This window comes from Pyricularia grisea, assembly GCF_004355905.1.
Source record: "Pyricularia grisea strain NI907 chromosome Unknown Pyricularia_grisea_NI907_Scaffold_1, whole genome shotgun sequence".
Taxonomy (NCBI): Eukaryota; Fungi; Ascomycota; class Sordariomycetes; order Magnaporthales; family Pyriculariaceae; genus Pyricularia; species Pyricularia grisea.
The window spans coordinates 6,631,164-6,646,664 of record NW_022156716.1 but is presented as its reverse complement, the minus strand read 5'-3'; the positions used below and the strand labels follow the sequence as shown (position 1 = coordinate 6,646,664).

Below are 15,501 nucleotides of genomic sequence, written 5' to 3'. Positions count from 1 at the left end.
AGTTGATGAACGGGAATCTGAAGAGAATGAGAAAAAAACAAAAAAAGAGGGGGGAAAGATTATAGCACGGCAGATACAAACAAACGAAAGGTACAGGACACCACAACTAATGTCACCTCACAGAGCCTGATTTCGTCATCAAGTTACTCGAGAGAGCTTGCTAATGGGTGATACAGTTGTCAGTGTTTTTTTGTTCATTCTTTCTTTTTCTTTTACGCCAGCCAAGCCCCATTTGACAAGTTTGATGTTCTCGGCTCGGTGTGGGGGGGATCCCTTGAGTGGAAGCCACAAAGTGGAGTCAGTGGAGTGATCAAAGTTGACAGGCTTGACAGATTGACAGGAAATAGAGCTCTTTCAGCGGCGTCTGGTCTGTCCCTGTGCTGTGCCCCCATCAGCCCAGCTATCCCCGTCCTCGGCTGTCAGCACTTGAATCCCTGCTGAGCATCAAGGCTACTCCACCACCTAAGCCCTCTAAAGAAAGTCGGTGCCGAAAACCGGTGTGCAACAGGAATACCCAATTCCCATAAATCCGGAACGTCAGCGAGAGCTGAAGGCCACTTGTTTGTTCAAGAAGTGACAAACAGGTACCACAGAGAGAAAAAGTAAGACAAAAGAGGCTGAAAGTTGGCTAATAGTGAGCATCACTTGACCACATCTGCAAATTGCAGAACTCGACGCCTGCTTTTCTTGTACAAGGTGACACTTTCTTTTGCTCCCCGCTTTTTTCCCAATATTTTTAAGTTTCTTCCTGGTTGATATAAGGCACCTCTTTGGAGTAATTAATGATGCCTTGTTGTACATAGTGGAGAAGGCATAAACAAAATAATCAACCAAATAATCAACAAAGGTCGGTGAGGCCACATGAGACGAAACAAATGCAGTCATCATCTATCTGCTCGATCGAACACGCTGTGGCCGGGTAGTGTTCTTTTTTTTTTCGCTGCGCTGACGTTTCGGTATTCCTGGCGAGGACCGCAGTACCGTAACTGTAATCTGGTACATATGATTGTTCTGGTACAATTATTAGCAGTCGCAATCGCCAAGAAAAGGTTCCACGGCGTACGAAGGAACTTTTGATGGTTGGTGGGTCCGGGCAAAGAATCGGTCAAATCGGCGAAGAACCGAATCCGACAAGGAGGTGGTGGTGGTGGTTGATGTTGGTTGGGGTCCGTCCTGACAGAGTCCGAGTACCAAGAAAATAAAAAGAAATAAAAAGTTCACTCGACTTCAATGTTGAAAGCATGATTTTTATCCAAGAAATCCAAAGCCTTTTTTTTCACCAAGCTAGACTAATTCCGGATCTAGTCGAGAATAGTTCGTGTTACGGCACACCATTTTAACCGATCCCTAACCTAAACAGGTGCCCTCCTAATACCACGAAACTGTTGCTGTTCTGGTGTCTAGCCCGTGAGATCAGCCGTCTGCTTCTCGATTTGGGATATTTGTTCTTGACCGCGTACAGTAGTTTGTAATAAGCGAGCCTGCTTTTTTTTTTCTGATCTCAGCCGCCTTATCTGGTGGTCTTGGCGCCTTGCTATTGCTGGCTACTCCAGGCTTTTATAGCAATGCACCCTCTTGCAGCCAGAAACCGCTGGACAGGCGCATCAACCATGCTAATTTTTTTTTTTTTTTTTTTTTTTTTTTTTTTTTTTTTTTGAACTTAGGTACCTACCTACTCTCCAAAATCTCACATGGCACCCGGGGATTAGCGAACGCCTTTCCCGCCCCCAGACTGCTGTCAGGTTTTTGTCACACTTCTTTTTATTGTCCTTGTCAAGCGAGGTCCCTGTCAACCCACGGCTCCACATGTTTGTGTCTTTTGTCTGACACATCCAACCAGCCATTCTAGAAGCATTTCCCCTTGTCGACCCGGCTTGGCGAACCGCCCTACCAAACAAACCAAAAAGAAATACCACGTAAAAATCACTGCACATCCCTGCTCACCGATCCGTCCGCAAGGGACGAACGGGATGAAGAAATAACAGAATAGAGAAAAAGAAAAGAAAAATCATACCACGAGGACAAAATAACAACACATGATACATGGGAAAGTAGGAGAAAAGACTCCGGCTTCGGCTCAAGCTGGGTGAGCTTCCCTTGCTTACCATCAAGATCCTCAATTTAGTTGCACCAACAAACTAACTTCCTTTGCCTTGTCCCGTTTTCCGCCGCGCGGTGCTGACAGGAACTTCTCGCCTAAAGCCAAGGTTCGCGCGCCGCCAATTGATCGACCGTGGACCAGACATGTACCGGTAACTCCGTCCGAACAAGGGATCCGACGACAACGACGACGGTGAATGACCACAACGACAAAAGCATACGCCCCCTAAACAAGAAGCAATCCATACAAAACCAAGGTCAGAAAAAAATTGGTGTCGTTTTCTTGTCCGCCCCCCATTTGCCTCCGCAACTTTGTTATCAAACCATCTGCATAGACAAAAAATAAAACCAGGCGTGTGACCTTTCTGCTCCACATTCTGATGATAAATCTCCTAAATTCTTTTTTATTTTTTGTTTGCCTGACCGCCCGCACCGCAAAACCCGCCTTGCCGAGGCTTTTTCTTGGTTACCGCACTTCCCCGTCGTGCAACGTGCTTCATAGTGATACGCTGTGACGAATTTCATCTCCGCCTCCGCCTTATTATTTAGTAAATGTTGATCATGGCCGCTCCTGGGGGTGTGAATGGACACATCTAATCTTTTTTTCTTTCTTTTTTTCTCTCTCTCGCCAAGAATTACCGCTCAAACTGCGCCCCAGCTTACTTGCCCTTTTGGTTTTGGCTTTGCATTTTTTTTGGTTTTCATTTTTTTAGTTTTGAGTGAGTTTTCTTTTTTGGGGGCCTTTTTCCCCTCTTTCTCTCTCCCAATACCACCTCCACCAAATATATCACAACCATACTATATCTCCTCCCCATGGTTTATTTTCATGTCACACCTCGCCTGCAGCGCCCAGTACCTTGCCCCCGATAAGCACTATATTTCGGTCACCCACTATCCGCGTTTTCTGGCTCTGGTTCTTCCTTCCTTTATTTTTCGTCGAAATTTCTGCTTGCCTAAATCTCACGTAATTCACAAGGAATGATGTGCTAAGCTGCAACTATATCGGCGTCTTCCTTTCCGGGTCATGACATGCCTTGCATTGGAGCATTGCCCCTTTCAATTACGAATTCGTTGTGCTTCTTATTCTTCCTCTCTTGGCTTACCTATGTACACGGGGATAATTTCGTATTTCCCTGTCATTTCCGGTCATTCCCGCTCTTTTGTAACTGCATCGGTGATGTTGGTGGCGACCAGGATACGGAAAAAAAGAAGATGACGAACAAAAGAAGATGACGAACAAAAGATGAAGGAGTACCACGCTGCAGCCCAGTTACAGATTTGCCTAGGGGGTTGACGTGACCTGTCATATTATGACGATTCATCCTGCCTGCAATCACGATCAATAATAAACAGCATTCGTTCCCTCGGCCTATAGCAACGTACGCGAGTAACTCTTTTAGAGTCGATCCTTCGCATGTACTGTACGGTATTTCTATTTTTCTTTTCTCCAAATATTCCCTTTCTCTTATTTGACATCTCACACCACAATACACAAAGGATTCAGCCACGTGCCACCTTGGCATAAAGTTGCATCCTCCCCAGTCTCCAGTCTTTCCGCCTTTTCCTCCCCCTTCTCCCCGTTTTCCATCGAGGTACACAGGCACATACCGGACGGAGCTGCTGCCGAGAAAATGGAGAGGGGGGGAAACCCCACGGTAGTGGTTGCACAAAAAAAAAAAAAACAGAAAGAGTTTCCATCCACCCCAGCCTGAATCTCGCCTGGTGTGGGCAGTACCGAAGGGCTGGTTCCAGACAAAGCGGGGCGGGTTGTGATATGTGACAAAAATATCTTTTTTTTTTGTTCCCTCTGGCAGCTGTGCTGATACGGAATAGGAAATGTAAGCAATCGGTAGAAAGCAGAACCCAAGTTAAGATGGGCATCCAGAGTCGACAATTTAAAGCAATGCTGCATCTGCTGTTGAACAGATTCATCAATGTCGAGGTTGCATTGCATCAAAGAAAACGATCACTCATCCCTGCGAAAGCCCTACTACGGTTGCATTTGGCACAATTCTAGGCGAGTCGAGCCTTCCAGTTTCTGTTTAACCCCGATTGTCAGCAAGGGCGAAATTCGGCCTTGAGAAAAGCCGTGTGTCACAACATCAAACGTTAAAAAGGTCAGCAACTGCCTCTGTTACGGGCCAGGAACGAGGCAAACACCAAGCGTGAAACCGTCTCGAGCTTTTTTTTTTTTTTTAGGTGCACAACTCAAACTCTCGTCGTCATCCATCGTGGCACAAGGGAACTCCCGTGACTGCCTCAGATGAAGTTGTTTCCCGAGATCATTTCCCCATGATCGTTTGCCCATACCTCTGTCGGAATTGCCTTCTGTTTCTCTTTTTGTTTTTTTGATCACAGCATTCTGTGACACTGGCCACAACAACGATTTGCAGACGCCCGTAAGCGCTTGGCGGTGACCACTCTTTGACGGGAGTTCGTCAGCATATATACATAGCGGCTTTTTTTTCCTCGGTCGCTCTCGGCTCGAATGACCTCCTGCGAATATCTTTTTCTACACCGGTCTTTCTTTTTTGTGCCTTGCTACATACTACCTCCCAGCGGTCAATCGGTGAACATATGTGGCTTACACGGTCAAACCTACCGGTGAGCGGGATAGCCCGTATTACTTGCTTCTGCAAGATCTCGGAGAGTAAAAAGAAAAGAAATGTGGCCATAATCTTTTTTTCGTTTTCACCGCTAGAAATAAGTAACCAAATTGTATGGGAGTATGTGCCGCTGGATCACATGTTATTGTGGCTCTCTACTGCGCGCCTTTCTCAAACGGTTTCATTCTGACGTTTTACAAATTCAAAAAACACATAAAAAAGGGAAAAGTGCCGTCATCGCCGATCAATTCCCTTCCGCTGAGCCCCCGGTTAGCCCGTTTTCGGACGTGGAATCCTTCGAATGTCACCTCTCTTATCTTTCGGATTAAGCAACAGCCTTAGTAGGCAACAACTAAGCAAAAGGCGGCCCGTAAGCGAGCATGGCAAAGAGATCGGTTGTATTTTCTTCTGCTTGAATGCAGTCGGTCACATGTACCTACGACTGCCAGCCTCTCCAGCTCATTGCTTTTGATAGTATAGGTATTATCTCGAATGTTATAGGTCCCTTGACAATGTGCAGAAATGGCGTGCAGATCATCGAACCACTTATTACGCAATCCCTGCTGGCTCCCCCCGAGATTTTCGACGTCTTGAGATGATCTACAACTACCGGCGATGGTGGTGTCATTAATCATCAGCTCTGTCAGCTACGGATAGTGAGGTAAACGACTTACCGTATATGGACGAATAGGGCCCTCTCTATGCGCAAGCTGATCATTAAAGTGTACACGGGCAATGGCAGCAATGTGTTCCTGTAGTAGCTGTACGAGTCTTTCTCTCGAAAGCCCTTGGCCGCACGCAGCCGCATCATCGGTTACTAGAGCTCACCTATTTTATTTGGAGCATGCACAAAGCCTCATATTCCCTAGCTAACACAATCAGTCTCAGGCGATGTTAGATGGAGGGATTGCAGCTGATACTTACGCTTTCCTGTATGTGATACTGCCCGTATGGGCTCTGTTTCATTGAAATATCTGGTCCACGACCTAGAAGTAGCAATATGCGCCCTTGAGTTTTCTTTGAAGACATGTAACCTAGATTCAAGAACGGGCCGAAACCTTAACTGGAGAAACCGATGAGCTTGGTTTCTCGGAATTGCTCTCGATGGGACTTCACTGCACCTGGTCAGCCTCTTTGAGCAGGTGAACATAAGCGATTGGGAGCCTGGCTTTCTTAATAAGCGTTTCCAAGGTCTTAGTTGGCGGTTGTCTCCTACAGAAGTCGGCTCAAGTTTTATAGAGAAATTCGCGTGTTTTTGAGAGTGAATAGCTTAACGGAGCTCTCTAAATCTAATAGCACCTAGTTCCAGGAGAATATAGTATGTTTGGGGAGCTGTTCTTCAATTGCAGAATCTCACAATTCATACTCGAGAGAAAAGCTTGCACTCTGGGGTACCATGAAGCTTTCAGCTTTTCAAGAAGACCGGAAGGAAGGAACAGAGTCCCCTATTCTAGCCACGGGCCCGTAGCAAAGCTCGACAGTCTACTCTATCTTGGTTCACGAAAGTGCCGCTTATATCTGGTTTGCAACTTTGACCTTGAAAGCAAACGATACTGGATGTGCTCAAAATTTGGCATGTAGCTCTTGAACTGACTTAAACGGGATGGGAAATAAGTGGTGATCCTTTTAACAAGTTTCAAAGGCAACCAGGGACTCGCCGATGCCAAAAGAGAAGTTCAGATACAGCAAGCCCGCTTGGGTAATTCGGAACGAGTGGACAGAGCCTCCGTTCTCCTTCCTTTTCCTTTCACCAAAGGCCAAATGTGTTTGAATGAGGGGGCTCCTGGGAAAATTCATGCAATGGAAAGTCTCCGAGTCCACCAGAAAGCGCTGTTGATGATGCATGAAGGCCACGGTGTCTATATGCGTCCGTCTGTGAATGATAGAGATGCATTGAACTTGGACGGTCTGAGCCGTTACTTAGAGCTACACTGCTTGAAGCCGTCGAGGATGGACATAAAGCGCTCAAGCTCAGTGGTGGACGAGATCCGACTTTGGAATACAAGACTCAAAATTAGCTCTATAGCTCCTCTGGAGAGATTGTGAACGTAGAAAGGTTCCCAAATAAGAAAATGAACTCATTTCCCCGTTGGTTGGAACAGCCATGGCCATTGAGTAGTCCTGACCTAGGCAGCACGTTTCACTGGCTGAAGAAGCTTCTTAACATGGATCATCATATTTATTGAGTTTGCCTTTTCATGCTGCGATATGGATCAAGGACCATTTGGGTGAATGTCAAAATAAAGCAGATAATAAAGCCTTTGGAGCAATCCCTGCTCTTGCTGTGCAGTTCTGTTGGATGAGTGTTCGAAGTTGTCTTTGCTCCGAGCTTCTCTTCTCCTAGGAGGATGCTATCTTTTTCCAAAGCTGTAGTATAGCACGAGGACAATATGGGCCTGCTGGGCTACATTGATCCTGGACATACTTCAAATGAGTCACATCTTCCGCCCCAAAGTTATACCGGAGACATCATGAACCAGAACTACTGGAGTCAGTGGCATAAAAGCAAGGAGATAGTTTCTGCTCTCAGCTGTATTTGCGGACAATGTTCACTGGATGAATTGAACAGAAGGTCTTCCTGAGGACTGCACAAAGTCACGCCAAAGTTGAGCTAACATGAATAAATGTTTGATTATCCAAGTACACTTGAGACCCCACACGAAACAAAGATAATAGAAATGACGAAGGCTTGATCAAAAGTGCTTTCCTACCCTGGGTATCAAAGAAAACAGCAAGTACAAAGGTGACAGATAAGAGACGTTCACCAGCAATGCTCGCTCGACAAGGGGATGAGAACGTATAAATCAGGGCATTCGTGAAAAAAAAACACATAAGGAAATAGCTATGCTTCCCAAACTAAACGAAGCAGAACAAGGGACTAAAAATGCCCTCTCAAGGAAACACCCTCACTCCACGGATCTGCGGTTCGGCAGAATGTGTCCAACCCGTATGCCTCATGGGTTTGATCCGCACAGGCGGCGGATTTAGCACCGGCATGGGCGGGACACGGGGCCTCGGCCTCCGCGGCAGCGGACGCACCGGGCCGCCGCTGCTCAACGAGCCCTCGCTGTCGTAGCCAGACGAGTAGCCATCCCTAGCGGCGGCGAGCTGGCGCTGACGGCGCAAGATACGCGGCTTGCAGATGCAGCACCACAGCAGCAGTAGCAAAAACACAAAAGCCACGACGGAGCCGACGATGGCACCAATGTAGTTGTAGCCGGGGGCCGAGTTGACGTTACCCGCGGGCGGTGCTGCCGGAGGTGGAGAAGTAGGGGCTGAAGTTTCGGCGGTCCCGTCGCCGAGGCCCAGAGTGACGTGCGTGGTGTACGTGGTTGCGGCGCGCTCGATCGTTTGTGTAACGACGCGGGCTTGCGGGTGCCGGATTTGCAGGGTTGGTGCAGGAGGCGTCGGCAGGTCGCCGAGGTCGTCAGGTAACATATTGGTTCGTCGACAGAGGGCTTTATATATATGAAGGATGTGAAAACCTCAAAGAAAGTCTCGACTCGCGATCTAGTGTAATTGAGGGAGGGGTTTTCGTGGTATTCGGCGTATGATCGAAGGTCTGGTCTTGGCTGAAAGACCTGCTATTGTTGGAACTCGCTGCTGCTAGAGTCTATCTTTTGCCCTGCTGGATATGCGAAGTCCGCTTGGCGACCTCATTTGAGAATGTCTGAACCTCAAACCGTCAGGTTCAATATCGTACGCGACCAACGTTGACCTGTCCCAGCAGATGCAAGAAAGGACCCTGAAATGTTCAAAGTGCACAAAAGAAGTATTCCCGGGTTCGGAAGAAAGTGCAAACACGCAGGGGACCGAGGACGCTTTCGTTTGGAGGGGCCATCTGCTTGCAGCATGACCTGGACTGGTTGAGCCTCAGTGGGCCGACACAGGAGGAAAGAAAATGCAGCTATGATAATGATGGTGGTGGTGTCTGTCTTGTGAGTGGTCGTCGTGGCTGTCAGCACCTAGTGGTTGCAGCGCAGCGAGGTCAGTCATAATCCGGGTTGACTTTGGCCCTGCAAGTCGCATCAGTTCTACCCATCGTTGGTTCGTTGATGATGTGCCGTCCTTGTACAAATGCGGCCTTTGCCCTCAGAATTTATAGATTAACGGAAACAAAGTAGCGGTATGGTGGAAGTAAATAAAAACCCAGTTGGGCATCAAAATTCCCACAAAATTACGCAAATTGCAGTGGAATGGGACTGGTTGTGCTGGCAGTTCGAGTTGCTTGGAGAAATGGAACCGAAAATAAGATTGGTAAAACATGCATGAGAACCCCGCTTCCATCGCCGTCAATCAGTAAATATTACCTAGGTAGGTATCTGCGCGCGCGTGCCTATGTACCTAAGGTAGGCAGCTCTTCAACTCCCCATCTACTCACTCGTTCCTGCAGAGTTGTGCTTGTTTTCATTCCAGGCACGCCGTATCCACAGTTGGAAACCAATCGACGACACGATCAAAACATGAATTAAGCCTTCCTTCGTATTTCGTCTTTGGGGTCCAAAAACAAACAAAAGAATACATCAAGACATGTCGGGTTTGGCCCCCGCTTATGAAAACCCAACTCACAAAATAGGGGATTATCTACCGGGAATTCTTTCTTTTGCTCTGTTTTTTGTCATTGGTTCTTGGCACGAACCACACAGCCATGTCTATTGCATACATGCATGCATGTCATACACAACGACAGCTTTGGCTGAGCTGTCAATGGACAGGTCAGGGTTCATGGTGACCGAAGCTATCCAATCGATCCAGGAGGCCCAAGGCGGCATGCACACCTAACCCGCATCTGCAGCCAATCAAGTTCTATTCCACTCTTTGTGAGTAGGTAAGGTAACTTGGCTAGCTTGGTATGGAGGAAGCAAAGGGCGTCATGGCAAGAGGCCGACCGCCACAACTGCTTCATGATGACTTGCGACGAGCCGCTACGACGAATCGATTGTCAACATTGTCATGTTCAAAACGGTGTTGCTTGGCACAGAAAACATGCAGGGGGTTATTGTCATGCCACGTTAGCGATTTGACTGTTGGAATTGGTGACCAACTTTGGGCCCTTGGGTCCGTATTGAAACACAGTAAGTTGTTGCGGTGAGGGCCAAGAAAGGTACGGGACATGATCAGGGGGACGCAATTCATACTTTATATGAGGAGCAGGGTGGTACTTGTTTTTTGTTATCAATTAAGTGAGGTTTGACGAAATAAATATTTAGTCTAGTCTAGATAATTTTGACTGCAAATATGTACTAAGAATAAACAAAACCCAGAAGCGCCAAAACAATGCAAATGCCCAAGGCTCATCCCGTCATGACCTCTATATGCAGATCCATGGTATGTCGAATAACTCCGAGTGGAATCTAAACCGAAAAATAAAACAAAGAAGAAATAGAATAAAGTAAGAAAAAGAAACGAATAAAAAAATCGCATCAGGTGAATCAACGCTCGAATGCAAAGTAGGCAAAGATAGAATTTACCTATTTCATGAACCCTTCGACTTCTGGCCGCTTGGTGATTGGCAACTTGCTCGCCTTGGGTTCATTCTTCTTCTCTGCTTCCTTCTTCTCTGCTTCCTTCTTCTCTGCTTCCTTCTTATCGGCTTCCTTCTTCGCTGCTGCTTCTGCCGCCTTTTTCTCGGCTTCCTTCTTTTCCGCCTCCTTTTTTTCTGCCTCTTTCTTGTCGTCCTTGGGCGGCTCCGGTTTTTGATCAGGCTTGCCGTCGGGTTTAGCCTCGGGTTTGGCTTCAGGTTTAGCTTCAGGCTTGCCATCTCCCTCTAAGCCCTTGTCCCATCTGTTATAGTCTTTGGCCATCGGATCAATAATGTCAAAACCCTGAGGACTCTTCTTTGGTGGCTCATTCTTCTTTGGCTCGTCCTTCTTTGGCTCGTCCTTCTTTGGCTCGTCCTTTTTGGGCTGGTCCGGTTTTGCATCCGGCTTCCCATCGCCCTCAAGGCCCTTGTCCCACCTGTTGTAGTCTTTTGCCATGGGATCAATAATCTCAAAGCCCTGCGGGCTCATCTTGGGTTTGTTCTTGTCATCTGGCTTTTTGTCGTCCGGTTTCTTGTCGTCTGGCTTCTTATCATCGGGCTTCTTGTCGTCAGGTTTGCCATCTCCTTCAAGACCCTTGTCCCATCGGTTGTAGTCTTTCGCCATTGGGTCGATGATCTCAAAACCTTGGGGACTCAATTTTGGCTTGTCCTTATTGTCCGCCTTTTTATCGTCGGGCTTTTTGTCGTCAGGTTTCTTGTCATCCGGCTTCTTGTCATCGGGTTTTTTATCATCTGGTTTCTTATCGTCAGGCTTTTTGTCCTCGGGCTTCTTGTTCTCCGGTTTCTTTTCACCCATATCGCCATTATCCTTGATACCCGGCCCTGTCTCCATCTTCAGACTGTCCATGCTGCCGTCGGGTCCGGGCTTTTGAGGCTCCGCCTTGGGAGGATCCTTAGGCTTGTCGTCCTTGGGAGGATCTTTGGGTTTATCATCTTTGGGAGGATCCTTGGGCTTCTCACCCATGTCGCCATTGTCCTTGATTCCACCGCTCGTCTCCATCTTGAGACTGTCCTTGCTCTCCTCTTCCTTGGCATGCGCCACCGTCGCGTCAGCCTCAGACGGAACGGGAGCCTGGTGCTCGATATACGGAGGCTTATCCTCGGCGGTCTGGCGGCGTAGCATCCGTCCAGGGCGGCTGCGGCGAACCTCTTCTGCCGAGTATTCATGCTGTATGGTCCTCTTGTTACTCGACTTCCCGGGGACAGAGCCGTCTATCCTCTTGATGAGCGAGTCCCCGATGGAATGCAGGCTGGACTCGAATTCTTCAAACGAGCCGGCGTCCCACTTGGCGCCCTTTGCGCCCGGGACGGCATCCTCTCCAGTGAAAGCGAGGTACAGTACGTCGTTGTTGCTGTGGCCGTTGTCGCCGTTTACCTCGGAAGCACCGTAGCAGGCCGTGGCCAGTCCAATCCCTGCCTCGCCCATCATGGGATGATCACCATCGGGGCCGTTTTCATCAGCCCAGACGCCGTAGAACTGTTCATTTTCCACGCAAGGTCAGTCAATTATACATGATGAGGCTCAGGGATGGGTAGGGTCACTGATAATCATCATCTTCTTTCTCGTAGCTAGGAGGGAACATACCATTTTGTCGCCGCACACAACGGCCACGACGCTGAGCGGCTCCACCTTCTTTCCGTTTTTGTCGGTGACAAGGTTGGGTCTGAACTCGGGCCAGCCGGGCTTCCCCAAGTTGCCAAAGACGATGTACGAGTGCACAAACGGGTTCAGGTCCTTGACGCTGACGTTATAGCTCTGGAGGGTATCGGCAAACGACGTCTGGGCCTGCGTATCCTTGCTCTTGGAGCAGCGGCCGTCATCCTTCTGGCGTCCGGCCTGTTGTCCGTCGCAGTCAATATCCATGTCGCTCAGCTTGCCGCCAGGCATCTGCTGGTAGATGATGCCTGCCGAGTCGAGCATGTCTCCGCAGTATGAGCCAGCTGTATGGTTGAAGATGCCGAATGTGGTTAGCAGAAGTGAACAAGGGAGTGAGGGAAGGGTGATCGTTTCTTGATCGTCAAGTGAGTAAAACAAAAAATACACATACTCTTTTCATCTGTGGAGACTGTGCGAAAGCCGCTGGCTAGCTTCTTCTCGCAGTCTCCTCTGGCGATGATGGACTCTCGGAGCTTCTTGATGTTTTCTGGTATGTCTCGCGCCGCCGCCGCCGCCGCAAAGAGCAGCGACGACGACAGTGCCAATGTTGCGATGTTGGATCGCATGGTAGATGTATGTAAAAAGAAAAATTGGTCTCTTCCTCCACGAGGGAGAGATGGTGTTGAGGACTTCCGCAGGTGAGGGTCGGGTCGTGATACAGGTTACCTACTTTGTAACGGGTTGGCTCTTAAATTTAATAGAAGTGGATATAAACTTCATCTATATGGAAGAGCCTGCAGCTCTTCAAAGATAGGTATCTTTCTGTCCGACTAGGATAGAAACCAAGAAAGAAAAATAGACGAACCCCAGCACAACGGCATTTGTTGGAGGGAGGTTGGTTGACTTATATCAGACCCACCCTCTCTGGATCTGGGGAACCTGGGCTGATGTTGGAAAGTAGGAAACATGCGAAGGCAGCAAGCACTTGCTTAGTCGGCCGTGAGCAGTATGCAACGAGGAGGCTTTGATGTGTACGAGAAGAGAGTGGATGTGATGGAAGTGGTGGCTTGTTCGACCCTTAGGGTGACATCAGATCGGCCCGCCAACCTTCCGCAGAGAGTTGGTTGACTACAGCAAAAAGGATTAGTACACGCCATAACAAGATCAGTACGACCCGATTTGGGTGGCGGTCGACAGGCGGCGTTGAAACTTGACTTTTGACGCGGGGCAATGGGAATTCGCGTCAAAGTGTTTGTGTGTTTGTGTGTGCTCTGCTGCGTCAACAGTTGTCGCGTCAGGAAGAATATTGATGAAAAACCATCAAGAATCCATCAGTAGTAAGCCCTGGTAAATCAATGCGCTGTGTTGAAGCCCACTGGGGGTTGTCTGCTTACTCCGCTGTGGGTGCTGCGCCAGCACCTCGGGATGATGAGTGGAGTAACAGCCCATGGTTCGTCCCATTTTTTCTTAGCCAACGACGTGTGCCACATAAATCAACGGCACTTCCATGGGCTCGAATCTTACAACTGATTCTGGAATAGCTGTTTGCTTCTTTTGGTTTTTCTGCGACAAAAGCTAATCGCCTTCTAGTCTAGATCTAGTCTAGATCTAGATCTATGTCCAAGTCTGGGTTGAGTCTATTGCAGTGTCTGTACCAGAGCAGGCTTGCAAGGTAAAACAATCTCCAGCACCACGTCGGTCGGACTAAGCTTGATAGCGTTCTACACCTAGATCTAGAACTAGAAATACTTTCGACCGGTATTTTGAACGCATGCCTCGATGCACGCGTGGCACACTGCAAGGGCGCCTGCACTAACACCTAATTGTCGATTGATTTGTCGCACGCGGACTCCTGATGCTTACTGCCGGCTTCAGCATTGAGATCCGACCTACATAAGCCAGTGCTTTTGGTCTTTGTTTGTTTGACTTGGCAGTGCAGAACATTGACAGCCGACATGACAGCCAGACTAAAATAATCTTCGCAAACAATTTCTTGTCTGGACAAAAAAGAGACTGATGTCGTACTCGGGGCAGTGAATTGGGTCTCCAACCTGCGACAACAGCAGTAAGCTGCCGGAGGCTTGGGGCTTTATTCGCCAACCTAAGCAGGCTGTTGGGTACGAGGGACAGCTGGAGCTCTGCCCCAAATCCAGCCACAGAAAACTAAGCCGGGATGTCGGAACGCACTAAGCATCAGCACTGATTTCCATTTCTCATATCAAGGGGGAAATCTTCCGATTCCGGGTATAATGTATTATTGTTAAAACAGAAATAACGACAAAAGCCATGCATGCACAAATCACCGCAACATGGGTGTCGTCGATAAGGTCTTCTCGCTATGCCTATCGCGAACGCGCCAATCCCCCGGCAACTCGTTGACCGAATCCTGCAGACCCGCGCCATTGACCGACGCATCCAGCTCCGACGGCGCATGGCAGGCCTTGTCCTGATGCAACTCGGCACTTTTAGCCACACCGTTACTGCCAACCACCTCGGCTGCGCCTCCATGCGAGCCCGCGATCTGGTGATAGCCATACGGCTGGTGGGATGACTGGGCCGACGACTTGAGAAGCTCGGGCGACGACGACGGCGTGCCGTCCAGCTCGCCCGTCGTCGGATGCCCATCCCCGCCGCCTCCCGCGGCCCTCGCGTCCCTCCTCTTGATGCATTTCCAGATCAGAAAGCCCGAGAGCGCAATGACGGCAAGCCCCAGGACCAGGCCGACGACCATGCCAGCTATCGCCCCTGGCGTCAGGCCTCCGTTGCCGTTATTGTTGCTGCTGCCACTGCCAGCGGTGTCGGATGACGGAGAGGAGGTGCTCGAGGGCGAGCCCGGCACGTCCGTCGCCGTGACCGTGGCGGCGCCGCTTTCGGAAGCCCCCGACATGGTCGCCGCTATCAGAGTCGAGGGCGTAAATGGCAGCGTCGAAGAGCCCGGCTTGGCGCTGCTGAGCGACGAGAATGCTTCTTCGAGGTCGGACTCGCTGATCTGTTTGAGGGTGTTCTGGAGGGTGCTCCAGCAGATGCCGGTTTGACCCGATCTCTCGGTGCATTTCTCGCTGAGGGAACAGACATTGTTTTCGTTAGTCACTCTACGTCCGGTCTTGTGTAATCGCGAATATTGTGTGCTTGCGACAGAGTGACTGCCAAGACGCAAACAAAAAGAGATTCCAAGAAAGAAGAACCAAAACAAAAGAGGATGAAAGAAAACTCACGACCCTGCTAAACAGCACCAACTGTCCGTCCCCGATCCGCACGACAAGGTCGTCCCATCCGTCTTGCACGTCGTAGCGCCCCGCCAGCACACCGTCTTGGGCCCCGTGTCGCAGCAGAACGACTGACCGGTGTTGGGGTCCCTAGAGCAGGCCTTGGGCGGGATGCATTTGGCGTTGACGGACGGGCACTTGTTCTCCGTCTTGTTGGTTGTGAAGAACCAATTGTCGTAATCGTCCTTGATTACAGCACCCGACATGGTTGTTGGTTCTATGTAGCCGTCCCGGGACGAGTTATCTTTTTTTTTTTTTTTTTTGTGCGAGATTGACGTGCCGAGTCCGAGGGAAGCCTAAGCGGGTGGTCGGTTGATATTCTTTTTTGTCGGGGATGCAGGTCCTACCCTAGGCCTGTTTTGTTTTGGTTGCTGTTGGTGTTTAGAAATG

At 49.1% G+C, this 15,501-nt stretch overlaps 3 protein-coding genes across 3 annotated transcripts; all 3 read right to left on the bottom strand.

Annotated features, from left to right (window-relative positions):
- Positions 1 to 7,598: 7,598 nt before the first annotated feature.
- PgNI_02055 (uncharacterized protein) lies at positions 7,599 to 8,144 on the bottom strand (the record flags this gene model as incomplete). Its single annotated transcript, XM_031122123.1, has 1 exon — positions 7,599 to 8,144. One exon carries the CDS (start codon positions 8,142 to 8,144, stop codon positions 7,599 to 7,601), a length of 546 nt encoding a protein of 181 aa, XP_030987334.1.
- A 2,033-nt stretch (positions 8,145 to 10,177) lies between these two features.
- PgNI_02054 (uncharacterized protein) lies at positions 10,178 to 12,630 on the bottom strand (the record flags this gene model as incomplete). Its single annotated transcript, XM_031122122.1, has 3 exons — positions 12,297 to 12,630; positions 11,834 to 12,189; positions 10,178 to 11,725 (listed from the first exon to the last, which is right to left on the bottom strand). The coding sequence occupies exons 1-3, from the start codon at positions 12,469 to 12,471 to the stop codon at positions 10,178 to 10,180; spliced, it is 2,079 nt and encodes a 692-aa protein (XP_030987333.1). The 5' UTR covers positions 12,472 to 12,630.
- Positions 12,631 to 14,054: 1,424 nt separating this feature from the next.
- Positions 14,055 to 15,379, bottom strand: PgNI_02053 (uncharacterized protein). The gene is made up of 2 exons (XM_031122121.1): positions 15,061 to 15,379; positions 14,055 to 14,904 (listed from the first exon to the last, which is right to left on the bottom strand). The coding sequence occupies exons 1-2, from the start codon at positions 15,315 to 15,317 to the stop codon at positions 14,145 to 14,147; spliced, it is 1,017 nt and encodes a 338-aa protein (XP_030987328.1). The 5' UTR covers positions 15,318 to 15,379; the 3' UTR covers positions 14,055 to 14,144.
- Between the last annotated feature and the right edge of the window lie 122 nt (positions 15,380 to 15,501).

Coding starts and splice junctions, on each gene's coding strand:
- PgNI_02053 (XM_031122121.1), bottom strand. CDS start 15,317: ATGTCGGGTGCTGTAATCAAGGACGATTACGACAATTGGTTCTTCACA. Junction 14,905..15,060: donor TGGTGCTGTTTAGCAGGGTC/GTGAGTTTTCTT, acceptor CTGTTCCCTCAG/CGAGAAATGCACCGAGAGAT.